The sequence below is a fragment of the Perca fluviatilis genome, chromosome 15, assembly GCF_010015445.1.
Source record: "Perca fluviatilis chromosome 15, GENO_Pfluv_1.0, whole genome shotgun sequence".
In the NCBI taxonomy this organism is placed as follows: Eukaryota; Metazoa; Chordata; class Actinopteri; order Perciformes; family Percidae; genus Perca; species Perca fluviatilis.
In genome coordinates this window covers 19059265-19072239 of record NC_053126.1, presented here as the reverse complement: position 1 = coordinate 19072239, position 12975 = coordinate 19059265, and the positions used below count along the sequence as shown (strand labels likewise).

General features: G+C 41.1%; 1 protein-coding gene across 1 annotated transcript in view; it reads right to left on the bottom strand.

The window, feature by feature from the left end:
- stat5a (signal transducer and activator of transcription 5a) overlaps positions 1-11249 on the bottom strand; it is a 59960-nt gene extending 48711 nt beyond the window's left edge. Inside the window, 1 exon segment of the mRNA XM_039825014.1 lies at positions 11089-11249. Coding sequence (XP_039680948.1) covers positions 11089-11126 — 38 coding nt within the window. The 5' untranslated portion in view covers positions 11127-11249.
- Between the last annotated feature and the right edge of the window lie 1726 nt (positions 11250-12975).

Here is a 12975-nt window from a genome sequence, read left to right as displayed (position 1 = left end):
GCGAAAGTATTCGGCCCCCTTGAACGTTTCGACCTTTTGCCACATTTCAGGCCTCAAACATAAAGATATAAAACTGTAATTTTTTGTGAAGAATCAACAACAAGTGGGTCCCAATTATGAAGTGGAACGAAATTCATTGGCTATTTCAAACTTTTTTAACAAATAAAAAACTGAAAAAGTGGGTGCGGCAAAATTATTCAGCCCCTTTACTTTCAGTGCAGCAAACTCTCTCCAGAAGTTCAGTGAGGATCTCTGAATGATCCAATGTTGACCTAAATGACTAATGATGATAAATAGAATCCAGCTGTGTGTAATCAAGTCTCCGTTATAAATGCACCTGCTCTGTGATAGTCTCAGAGGTCCGTGTAAAGCGCAGAGAGCATCATGAAGAACAAGGAACACACCAGGCAGGTCCGAGATACTGTTTGGAGAAGTTTAAAGCCGGATTTGGATACAAAAAGATTCCGAAGCTTTAAACATCCCAAGGAGCACTGTGCAAGCGATAATATTGAAATGGAAGGAGTATCAGACCACTACAAATCTACGAAGACCCGGCCGTCCCTCTAAACTTTCAGCTCATACAATGAGAAGACTGATCAGAGATGCAGCCAAGAGGCCCATGATCACTCTGGATGAACTGCAGAGATCTACAGCTGAGGTGGGAGACTCTGTCCATAGGACAACAATCAGTCGTATACTGCACAAATCTGGCCTTTATGGAAGAGTGGCAAGAAGAAAGCCATTTCTTAAAGATATCCATAAAATGTGTCGTTTAAAGTTTGCCAAAAGCCACCTGGGAGACACACCAAACATGTGGAAGAAGGTGCTGTGGTCAGATGAAACCAAAATCAAACTTTTGGCAACAATGCAAAACGTTATGTTTGGCGTAAAAAGCAACACAGCTCATCACCCTGAAACACCATCCCCACTGTCAAACATGGTGGTGGCAGCATCATGGTTTGGGCCTGCGTTTTCTTCAGCAGGGACAGGGAAGATGGTTAAAATTGATGGGAAGATGGATGGAGCCAAATACAGGACCATTCTGGAAGAAAACCTGATGGAGTCTGCAAAAGACCTGAGACTGGGACGGAGATTTGTCTTCCAACAAGACAATGATCCAAAACATAAAGCAAAATCTACAATGGAATGGTTCACAAATAAACATATCCAGGTGTTAGAATGGCCAAGTCAAAGTCCAGACCTGAATCCAATCGAGAATCTGTGGAAAGAACTGAAAACTGCTGTTCACAAACGCTCTCCATCCAACCTCACTGAGCTTGAGCTGTTTTGCAAGGAGGAATGGGCAAAAATGTCAGTCTCTCGATGTGCAAAACTGATAGAGACATACCCCAAGCGACTTACAGCTGTAATCGCAGCAAAAGGTGGCGCTACAAAGTATTAACTTAAGGGGGCTGAATAATTTTGCACGCCCAATATTTCAGTTTTTTATTTGTTTAAAAGGTTTGAAATATCCAATAAATTTTGTTCCACTTCATGATTGTGTCCCACTTGTTGTTGATTCTTAACAAAAAATTACAGTTTTATATCTTTATGTTTGAGGCCTGAAATGTGGCAAAAGGTCGAAAAGTTCAAGGGGGCCGAATACTTTCGCAAGGCACTGTATGTGGTCCATCACTTATCATCACATATCTTAACATAGCCATGGCTTGTGTGTCCTTTCAATAGCCACACTCCAGATAACATTACTTTTGTGACACAAAGCATGTCCTATATGCTTGTTTTTTTCTGCACAATGGCCCACACACAGTGTCCTCATCAACCAATAATCCAAATGTCATACTGTTGCTATGTTGCATTGCTAGTGCTGGGTGTGGCTGAGTTGCTTATGACAGGAGGACAAACAGAAAAACAAGACGGAGCCCTCATCTCTGCCACATTAAACAAGAAAAACAAAGGCATCAACCTTATGGTGTTGTATGCCTGGTGGCGTCTGGGTGATTATGGTAGAGGCACAGGGATAATCTGGATAAGCTGAGCATGGACACTGCGGTAACACAGAGTGCAACAGCCACCCCCCTCTCACCCTCAAACCACTGCTCTCCCTGCATGAGATGATTTCCTAATTCCCTGCATATTTGCGTAAATTGTATGCATTGCTACAGCAGTTTGAGGTGGGGTAACGCATAATGAAAATGTTTCTAAACTTGCCTGCCTTCTGAATGCATCCTTCCTGGATGCATGTATGGTCACTAATAATCAGCCTAAAAGAGTTGTGCACACTCAATTGAAAATCGAAAATGTTAATGCAAATAATATAACCTATACATCTATTCAGTGATGCTGAAGGACATATTTGTGGTACCCATTTTGTATTTTGTAAGAGGACTTTTTGTAGCCATTTTAGTTTGCATATCCACACGTAATAATAAAAAGAGATTTTCCACAGTTGAAAGTGTTAACAGTAAGTAAAACTAAAAAGAGAACAATACCAACCAGTGCGAGGCTATGTATTTATAATTAACAACATTTAATAGACATGCTGCCTCATGGCTCCACTGTGCGCAAAACAAAGAGCAGGGATAGCAGATCATGCGACAATGTAAATGTGTGAGGTTTGATGGCGATGCCATTGAGCCATTGCGATGCTAAACAATTTATTTGCACAACATGCACCCCCCACCTCCGGCTCTCTCTCAGCGTATATATTTAACAGCACATGTGATTGACTCACATGGCCAAATGCCTCAAAGTGGTAGCAGGGGACAGTGAACACAGTAACAGATTGGATTTATTGGTCAAAGATGAGCGATTGGAATCTTTCTTTACAGTGGCGCAGGCAGCTGTAATCCTGTACGCACCGTGCGTACATTTATTTTCAAATTAAATTTGTACAGTTGGAAGTTCTGGATTCTCTCTGCCAATCACACGAATGCATGGGACATGTATAGTCAGTGTGCGTGCTGGTGGTTGGTGGAGTAGAGGGGGGGACCTGTTGGCTGGTATTTGAAACTGGTGCAATAGGATAATCAGAGTTTTTTTGGTGGTGTTGTATCGGTAACCTTAGTACCAAAAAAAACAATCAATCTCTCTCTCTCTCTTTCGCTCGCTTAAGCTAGGTTCATGGTCGCCGTAGTGTCCCCAGCGTGAGGTTCCAGTGCCAAAGAATGATGTCAACACACCTTTTGTGTCCAGCGTGAAGGCTACAAAAGTTGACGCACCTCTGAGTCACCATACTGGTCTCATGGAGAGAGTGTTCGTAACATCGAGAAGCGGACAGTAATTTTGAATTGGAGGTAAGCGACAGTAACGTTAATAATTAGGGTAGGCCTACACTAATGCAACGTTTGGCGGTTTGTCAGTGTTTACCATGGATGCCTTTACTGTTGCCAGGCAGCATGCTTTCCGTTACGTCCGTTCTCTACTACTGCTTGGTTTTTTACAGATTATTTTGTTTGTATGCCCCCTGGCGTTTAGGAGAATACTGAAACAATCAATGCCTTGAGTATAAACTTCTCTGTGCATGCTTGTGTATGAACACGTGGGAACCTAGCGCGCAGGCAATTCTTGTACGTACTATGAAATAGAATCCTGCCGGCGCCGCTGTTTCTTTAAGCGTATAGGTGAAGATTACACTCATCGTCATGATAAACATGACACAAGGCTGAAAATCTTTATGAATGGTTAATGGTCCATCTCTGCTCAAGGCACACATATACTGTACTGCATGCACAAGTGCATCTTTATCTTTGTCAAATTTTACATCTGGCATCAGCAAGACCGCATACCATCTACAATACAATGAATGTGGATTGTTTAAATAAAATGATACAAGTACTTATTTCATTTTACAGACAGCAAAAAAAAAAAAAAAAGAGTTCTGTTGTTTTGTTGTAGGAGTGGCAGGGTGGCTGGAGATGTCGTGCACAGCTCATCTGAGAGCCTTGTTAGTCTGACGCTGCCGTGGGCACAGATGAGCTCACAGAATCAATACGGGATAACAGCTCCACAAATTCAAACACTGACTTTACTAGGGATATTGTTTTTTTCTTTTTTAAAAAGGGCAGAAAATGCAGCAAAGGTCACACACACTCCTAAAATAAGAATACAGAGAGAAATAAGGCATGCAAAGATAGTATTTATGTTTGACCATTCAGCTCTAATTCTACTCTAATCCAGTACACTTCAATCCAAAATCAATCACTTATAAATGAGGCATAAGGATCAATAATTGAAACATTTAGGGCGCCCCAGTAGCACACCTGGTTGAGCGTGCACCCCATATACATAAAGCTCAGTCCTTACTGCAGGGGCCCGCATTTGTGTCCAACCCACGGCCCTTGCATGTCGCCCCCCCCATCCCTGCCCCCTTTCCTGTCTTCAGCTATTCTATCAAATAAAAGCCAAAAAATAATCCTTAAAAAATAATATCTTTTTTCCCTTGTATGTCATCATAATCATTTTTTAATCAAATGCTCCTTACATTAATCTTTCGCAGATGTTAGCTCTTTCCCCAGACACAAGGGAGCATCCATGACCTAAATCTACTCCAACAAAACACATGCATACATGTCACACACACATTTCTTCTAACAAGTGTCATGAATAATTGCAGCACAAACAACTAACCTAAATTATGCTGTCTCTCCCATGTGCATAAATGTGTGTTGCCAGTGGAGGAAAAAGAAGAAGAAGAAGAAGAAGAAGAAGAAGAAGAAGAAGAAGAAGAAGAAGAAGAAGAAATAATTTATAAATCCCGCAAGGGGAAATTAAATTTGTTCACTCTGTTGTAATATTTTCTTACACACACACACACACACACACACACACACACACACACACACACACACACACACACACACACACACACACACACACACACACACACACACACACACACACACACACACACACACACACACACACACACACACTCTCATACTGAGACAAATGTCTCTGTGCAGACCCAACAAAACTGATTTAGCTGCAATGTTTTTTGCAACAACAAAAAACTGCAGAACTGGTTGTTTCTAAAAACAATTACTATACCCAGTATATTAAAGCTTCAAAATGTCTTTCTCATGTTAAAATAATAAAAAATACAGTGAGGCCTATTACTCATGATTAACTTTTGACCATGCATGACTCTGGCCTGTGGTGGGTTCTTTCTTTCCTGTCTGCTTTCTTCACACCTGTGGTGGCAGATGCAGTTACCTCAGCCTCAGGTTTCATCAGGATTGGTCGCCTCATTAAAGGGACAAGTCTTGGGATGTGAACATGACCCAATTGAAGCTGAGGAAGGCAGGATGAGGCTCACTTTACTGGCTCAAAGTGAGGTAATTTGAACTTCAACCAAGTTCTAATGACCTGAAATAGTCTGCACAAGATCTGAAAGATGGACCATCATGGCAGAGTTTGGGAGCAACAGCAAATCATAGCAATATATAATCGAATACATAGTTTGCACAATACGTATTATGAATGAGTAACTTCATAATAGACAGTAATGTCTTAGCTTAAAATAGTAGCACTCCAAACTTCTGGTAATGTAAAAGGAGTTTGCAGTGGTGTATGCCAAGTAATGTTGGCATTAAAGAAGTATTTTACCACTGGAAACAGGGTCTTTTCTATGTAGTAGAATGCACGAAATTTTTTTTACTGGTAATTGGTGCTACACGACCAGAGAAAAGAAGCTGTGATATTCCCTTTCTCTCAAAAGGTAACAAACCTACAACTACCAGAATGCACCGCTTACATTATTATGATACAAAGTTGGCTGAATATCGGCAAAGTATTCCTTTGACAGGATCACATTCCATTTCAACAGTTCAGAGGGAGCATTTAAGGACAAGTGAGTTGTGAATTTTCCTGTCACTAGGCCTGAGACTTTGCTGTATTGAGAAACTTTCCTAATAGCTGTGAAATGTACAGTTGGTGGTAACTTGGTTAATTTCATATTGTCAGTGTTACTGTAAACACTGCCCCTCTCTAACTTGACACATCAGTTCACTCAACAGTTTCCTGGTCACTTCATGGGTGATAAACTACACTTCCTTCAGAAGTAAGCCAGGGGGACAGGCTATATAAGGTTGCAACCCACTGCGTGAATAGTGTGGGTGTGAAAAGAGAAAATAAACTGCTAACACTCTGCAAACAGAGATTCAGTAAAAACGTTGGTGCCACACAGAGAGATATAACTCCACCTTAAGTATATACAGAAAAGATTATTTGTGCATAATCCTGTGTCTACACGCACAGGTTTATTCTACTATAGCACCATCTTAATTAACCTTTGCTGCATATTGATGCCTTGGAGAACAACTTTCAACTATCATGACACAAAATACTACTCATCAACAATATGTCTTGCACATGTTCTGCACTAAACAAACAAAAAACCGTCTTTCCCTCTTTTTCAGATTCAAGACTTCACATGATACAAAATCCTTTAGGGCACAGATGAAGCCATTCGTTCACATAATTCATGCATGAAACCATGACTCAGGGCCCAAAGGCATTAATAAAACATAAAAGTGATTAGGCAGTGTAACTTTCCAAAACCACTATGAAAAAAAAAAAAAAATCAATAACTCACCAAACGACAAATCCAACATTCAACATGCTGTTGGTCACTGAGCTACTCCTGGGACTACTTCTGGGGGTTAAGATTCTTACTGAGAGCACACTGATGCTAGTTTTGAAAGGAAAAGGACTTCTCTTTTCTCACTCAGATTCTAAAACTGCTCTGGGGAGTCCAAAGAAAAAGGGCAATGCTCATTCCAGTTGCACACAAGCTGGCTTTCGCTAACCTTTCGAGCTATCGACCCTTAGCTGGGTGTGTGTCCCTACTGAAGCGTAACAACATGGACCAAGCCAAAGGGTGAGAGATATTGTGTAAAACTTGTAACGTCATTTGCTATAGCCTAATCTGCTGTGAACAACAAAGTGAGCGTCTGAATGCAGTTTTTGAATCCACAAGATAGTGACATGCAGATTATTCATGTCACTGAACTTTATGGCCGGGACACATATAGCCGACGGCCGACCGTTGACAGAAAACCCCGTCGATATGATCAGTCGCGTCCCCGAGATCCAAAAAACTGCCACAGAACAGACCAAAAAGACGAGAGGAGACGAGACGTAATACATCTCTATAACAGCAGGCGGCGCTAATCTGTAATGTTGCCCAAGAAATGAAAACCGGCAGCTGATTGGACGAACGCGTCACATGGGTTTGTTTTCTCCGGAAATTGAAAGCCAGACTGTCATGGCGGCCGTTCAGAATACGATCTCATATTGTACTAAAATAGTTCACTGAAACGTGTTTCTGAAAACATTTTAAGCGAGAAATAGGCCGTGCAGTTGCTGAATCTGTCTTCATTTCAGCTCAACAAAGGTCAGTTTAAAAGATTTTCGTCAGATTTTGAGAGACTGTAGTCACCTTATTCCGCTCGTCATTTCCAGGTGAGTCCCGATTTCCCTGCCGCCGACCGAACATGTCAGGTCTGCCAAAATGAACGCCGACATCCCCCCAGACAGACGACGGCACGGGACACACCGAACAGATTTGAGTCACAGACCTTGCCAGACTGTCCCACGGCCGATAATCGGCCTGATGTGTCCCGGCCCTCAGTCAGCATTTGTAGTCATGTATGCTTCTGATTAATGCAAAGTAGCCTAGACATGAAAGACAGTGTGGTACTGAGAGCCTTATGGGCCAGGCCAGCAAGTTGCAACAGCATTTTTCTCCTGTGTGTTTTGCAGATGGGTGTGTGTAAAGATGAGGAAATGTTTAATCCAGACCACAAATATATATTCTAAATCTATTCTGGGCTGACCTCTGTCAGACATCTCCTTACATAATTTGTGGAAATTATACTTTTTTGTCCTGATTTGTGACTTCCTTTATATAGTGCAAAACGTGCCTTTTAGAGTTCTGGCTATTCTTGTTGTGTCACTGAGATAATAACCCAAGGCCTTATCAATCTTCTCAGTGTCTGGAAGGGTTGACCGTCATCCTCCTCCCACTTACTGCACTATGCAGAAGAGAAGCGGAATTCAATGTAACTTAGACAAAGAAAGAGATAGACGGAGAATAAAGGATAATGGGAAAAGACAGTATCAGAGAAAGAAACTGCTGATAAAACCCTGCAGAAGTATCAAGCTGATGGAAATCAAATTTGAGTCTTGTGTGGAGCAGGCAGTGATCATGGGACATGCGTACGCGCTGTGGATGCCAACAATCAGCAACACTATTCGACAGATGGATCAGAGCGCTGCTGGCCTAGACCACTCTAAAAGCTCATGGTCACGTGAAGAGTGGATTAGCGTTAGCCCAACTGAAAGGGGGAGAAGGTTAAGGTGCATGTCACCACATGCTTCCTGATCACTTCCCTTTGAATGAGTTTCCCTTTCTCTTTCACTCTCAATCTCCCCTCATCCCCCGGTTTGTCGTTCATACATTATGATCATTTTCACCACAGTTTCACCAAAGAATTGGATCACAAGAGACCGAAGAGAGGCCCCATGCTAAGCACATTCATTAGTGATTCTGACACCTTGCCTGATGGCTCAGTCAGATCAAAAAACACTGCTCTAATCGGCTCACTTCCAGCTACTCATGATGTCAATGCTGAAGAACATGTCTCCTGTTTATCCTTCCCCGACTAACTCCCCCCTACTTACAGTACTCATCAGCCTTTCCAGGCTTGCTGAACCCTGCACTTGTCTGGCAGCGGGGAGTGAAAAAGTGAGAAGCACAGACAAGCTTAAGGACATGCCATGCTGTGAGCACATGGTGGGCTTGTGGGATAAAGCATTGGGTTCCCCTGTCTCCCCTGCTGCAACTCCTCCAGCATATGGGTCTTTCTGTCAGGGACACAGTGTGGCAACCAATTCATGCCTGACCAGCATGTTCCTGTGCCGACCCAAAACACCCTCGTTTTCACAGAAATCTGGGAAAACCCTGCCTTGAGCACCATGCACCACAGTGACAGAGGCCAATGGGGTTAAACACTAAAAGTCACTGACCGTTAATTCCTGTAGTGTACAGCTTGACTGAAATGTTTCATTGATTTGAGAGAGCAGCAGAAATGAGCAAAAGAGAAGAGAGAATGAAAACTGACAATAAACATGAGTCTTGAGTCATCGAGCTCATCCAAAGTTTTCACACAGCAACCTCAAGGGGGAACATCATCACAGTGAGCAGAGGGCGTTATCACGACATGTAATTATCAATTACCACAGGAGCCACAGGGGAAAAAGTCAATGTCTGCTTGACTGTAGGTTTCTAAAAGAAATGTTGCCAGTTTGTTCAAAAGGAAAACACACAAAGTCTTATCGGTGCAACTCAGCATTTAGCCAGCAACAAAATGACAGAGGATGCATATCAGGAAGGTGCAGGTAAGCTCATCTGCACACAAATACACAAGGACACATACACACAGAGATATCAAAGCGTCATTACACAGTGACATTTCAATTCTGTTTGTAAGCACGCACACACACACACACACACACACACACACACACACACACACACACACACACACACACACACACACACACACACACACACACACACACACACACACAGGCCTTGATTCAGGAGTCGTGCGTTACAGCTAGCTTTGAGTTGACATTTATGAACCATCATTTCATGCTCTTTTTTTTCAGACCACATATCAACAAGCCAATGCAAAGCAACAATGCATCCTCTGTTTTACAGTAAAATTTAATCAGGACAGCTAAAGTGAAGGGCACATACCTGATCGCAATGACCAAACTCACTCCAATTTTAACACTCAACTCCTTTCAAATGTAATATACAGCTTTCCTGAGAACATGAGTTGGCATTTATAATAGCCTACTAAAACTTTCCAGAGAAAGTTTCTTCTTCTTCCTCTCAAGCCATATTCTTAGTGTAAAATGACTACAGTATAAAGACGTATTGTGTGTCTGTGTGGAGCTCTAGTACTGAGATAACAGTGACCTTTTTGTGAAAAAAAAAAAAATCTCCCATATCATCATACTGCAACTGTATTTATAGGATTCAATACTGAGTGACTTTATTGTACTGTATGTTTTTTTTGTTGCATTTGAATGTCACTCCAATGTTGTAATAGTCATGCTTTTTCCTAAGAAATGATCCAGCTAAAATGAATTATATCATCCAAATCTTTTACTTAAATACAACTAAATTGGTACTAGTAGAAGTACCAACAGTAAAATGCACTTGTTGATGTGTTGACATATGAGCAGCAGCAGATTTTATGTTACAGCTGGTCAAAATGGCAACTGCTATGTATACTGTGTAGTTTATATAGCCTAACTCTATAGTAATGCATTTGTTTTGTGATCGTGTGTCTGCATGTGAAGTCTTTATCTGTAACAGCAGTCAGACATTGTAAGGAGTACAAAGTACAAGATTTCTCTCTCAAATATGAAGTAAAAGCACACAAAATTGGAAATCCTCTATTCAAAGAAGCTCAAAACTGCACTTGACTACAGCTGCGGGATATGCTGAGCAAAGTACCAGAGTGACTGAACAAAAGCTCTCAGCCTGGCTGTCAAACTTCTGAAGCATGCCCATCACACCATTATTAGACTCCTGAGCACTGTTTTCGCTTTTACAACGGAGCCTGTAAAAACTAACCGCATGTTATCCTTATGGTCCTATTTCTTAATAGACTTAATACCTGTAGGTTACATTTGAGTCTTGCCATGCTGGGAGGGAGGCTTAGCCCCTAAAGAAAAAAAACAGACATGTTTAGAAGATACCACTATGATAGTGAGTCAGTCCCTGTAGTGTTATTTGCAGCAATGACAAGAAGGTGACTCATGCTGTCAGTCCGTGAAACTCATTGTAGAAATAGCTCATATTAGGGATCCTGCCTGTTGATTCAGCAGCGCTCAAAGACCCACAAAGAAGAAAAGAAAGTCTAACAAATTCTACAGAAATGTCCCTACGTGCATCCAGACTGGTTTCAGCGTGTGCATACGGAGCAGCGTTTGTTTACAAAGCGCTGTCAGAATATTGTTTCGCAACGGGGGACCGTTAGTGGGACGCGGCGAGGACGTTCACCTCTTCAGACAAAACCCATTTCAAAGACATTAAACTGTCACACTGACCTCTGTGGAGCGACTGAAGACTCTCTGTCCTTTTTCATAAAATGCGGGGAAGAGGCTGCAGCGACGAGAGCAACCTACAGCGGGAATCTCTGTCAGCCCGTCAGTCAGTCGGCGTAGTTTCCAACAGTTCGCCTCACAGTTCACTGCTCTCTCTCTCTCTCTCTCTCTCTCTCTCTCTCTCTCTCTCTCTCTCTCTCTCTCTCTCTCTCTCTCTCGCTCTCTCTCTCTCCTCTCTCTCTCTGACAAACCCGCCCACTTCCGGTGGTTCTGTAACGACAGTGGGAAACTGTTGATTTCTGTCCTGCTGATGATTGATTTTAGACTAAAGCTGGATTCAGTCTGAAGGAGGAGGTAACAATTAGACACAATACATCTAGAGTATTAATTTTCAGACATCATGTCATTATATTTCATATTATTTATTTGTTTTGTTTTGTTTTATTTCTGTGCACATTAATCTATTATATATGCCCAATCGGTATAATGTTCGGATTTTTAAGGACTTCATTTTGTGCAGAACAATACAAGAAAAGCAACCACTAACATTAACAGATAAATTCATAAAAATAAAAAAAGAATAAAGCGAAATCACTATTAATGAATTAATGAATTGCTGATCAATGAACAGTTGCTCCCTCATTTCTGCAGGTCATTAATCTCGGACTCACTTGTCTCTGACTTCTCAGTCATGAGCAGACCGGTTGATTAGATTAAGTCTAATCTACTGTACAGTTCATCTTCTATCCAACTCATTATTCCCAAATCTGTGGCCCTCAATCTGGAGAATAGCGACGCCTCCTGGTACAAAAACGATCTTAATTCTAAAAATCACACCGTCAGGGCATGGACAGAGGGGACATTATTGTTTGTTTCATAGTTACACACACTCAGAGTGAGGTGGCAGGGACCAAAGATAAACCTGCCAAAATTAGTTAGAGGACAATGTGTGCCTGAGGCAAATGTCATAGTGAGAGCCGCATATTTCTGCCTGAGATACAACAAAACACACAGAAAAGGGAAACAGCATCCGTGTGAACAGTTGTTGATTGTTGAAGAAAAGATGGACATCAATTCTGTTTTATTGTTACCTTATTGATTATTATTATTATTATCAATTATGAATTAGTGCAAAAATGTTCCATTACAAGTTAAAGCCCTGCTTATATGTTTGCAATGGAGTAGTGTTTGCAGTAAAAAAAAATTTAAATATCAAAAGTAAAAGTATACATTGCAAGGTATGATCCATTTCAGTGTGATGTATGGACTCTTAGAAGAATTGCCTTTTAACCCAAAGAGATCGAATTCTAAATAATAAATCAAAATGGAATAAAAAAAATCAAGATAAATTAGTGTTTTGTTTCCAAATATTTTTATTATGTTATTTCTTTAAACAAATACACAAATGTGTGTACAGTGTATGCATATCACAGGAAAGATACTATGAAAAAATGAAGAAAGAAAAATACAGCCCATTATGCATAAATTGTTAGCTGGGTCACAGGAAAGATAGAGATTCATTAGTGTTTAATGTATTGAGAGAATTTTAATCTTCACTCATTCTTAACAGCCAACATGTTTAGACTACTACGGCATGGCACTGCTGGATATTCAATATGTTTCAGACTTATTATGCCTAAAACTGTCTGTTTTTCATCATTTAGTGATTTATATATCAATATGTACAGCCGGTCCTGAATGTTCCAAACATGAAGCAGTTAAAAACAGAGATTGTGAGTAAAGACCAGATCACTGTGTCTGATTTACGGATGTGGTTTTTGAGTTCAGCTCTCACAGACAAATAGACAATAGCGAGCTCTTCTGATCAAGCCAGAGGAAATCAATTTTTTTTTATTGGAGTTAACTTCATTCTGAGAGTAAAGCAAGGGC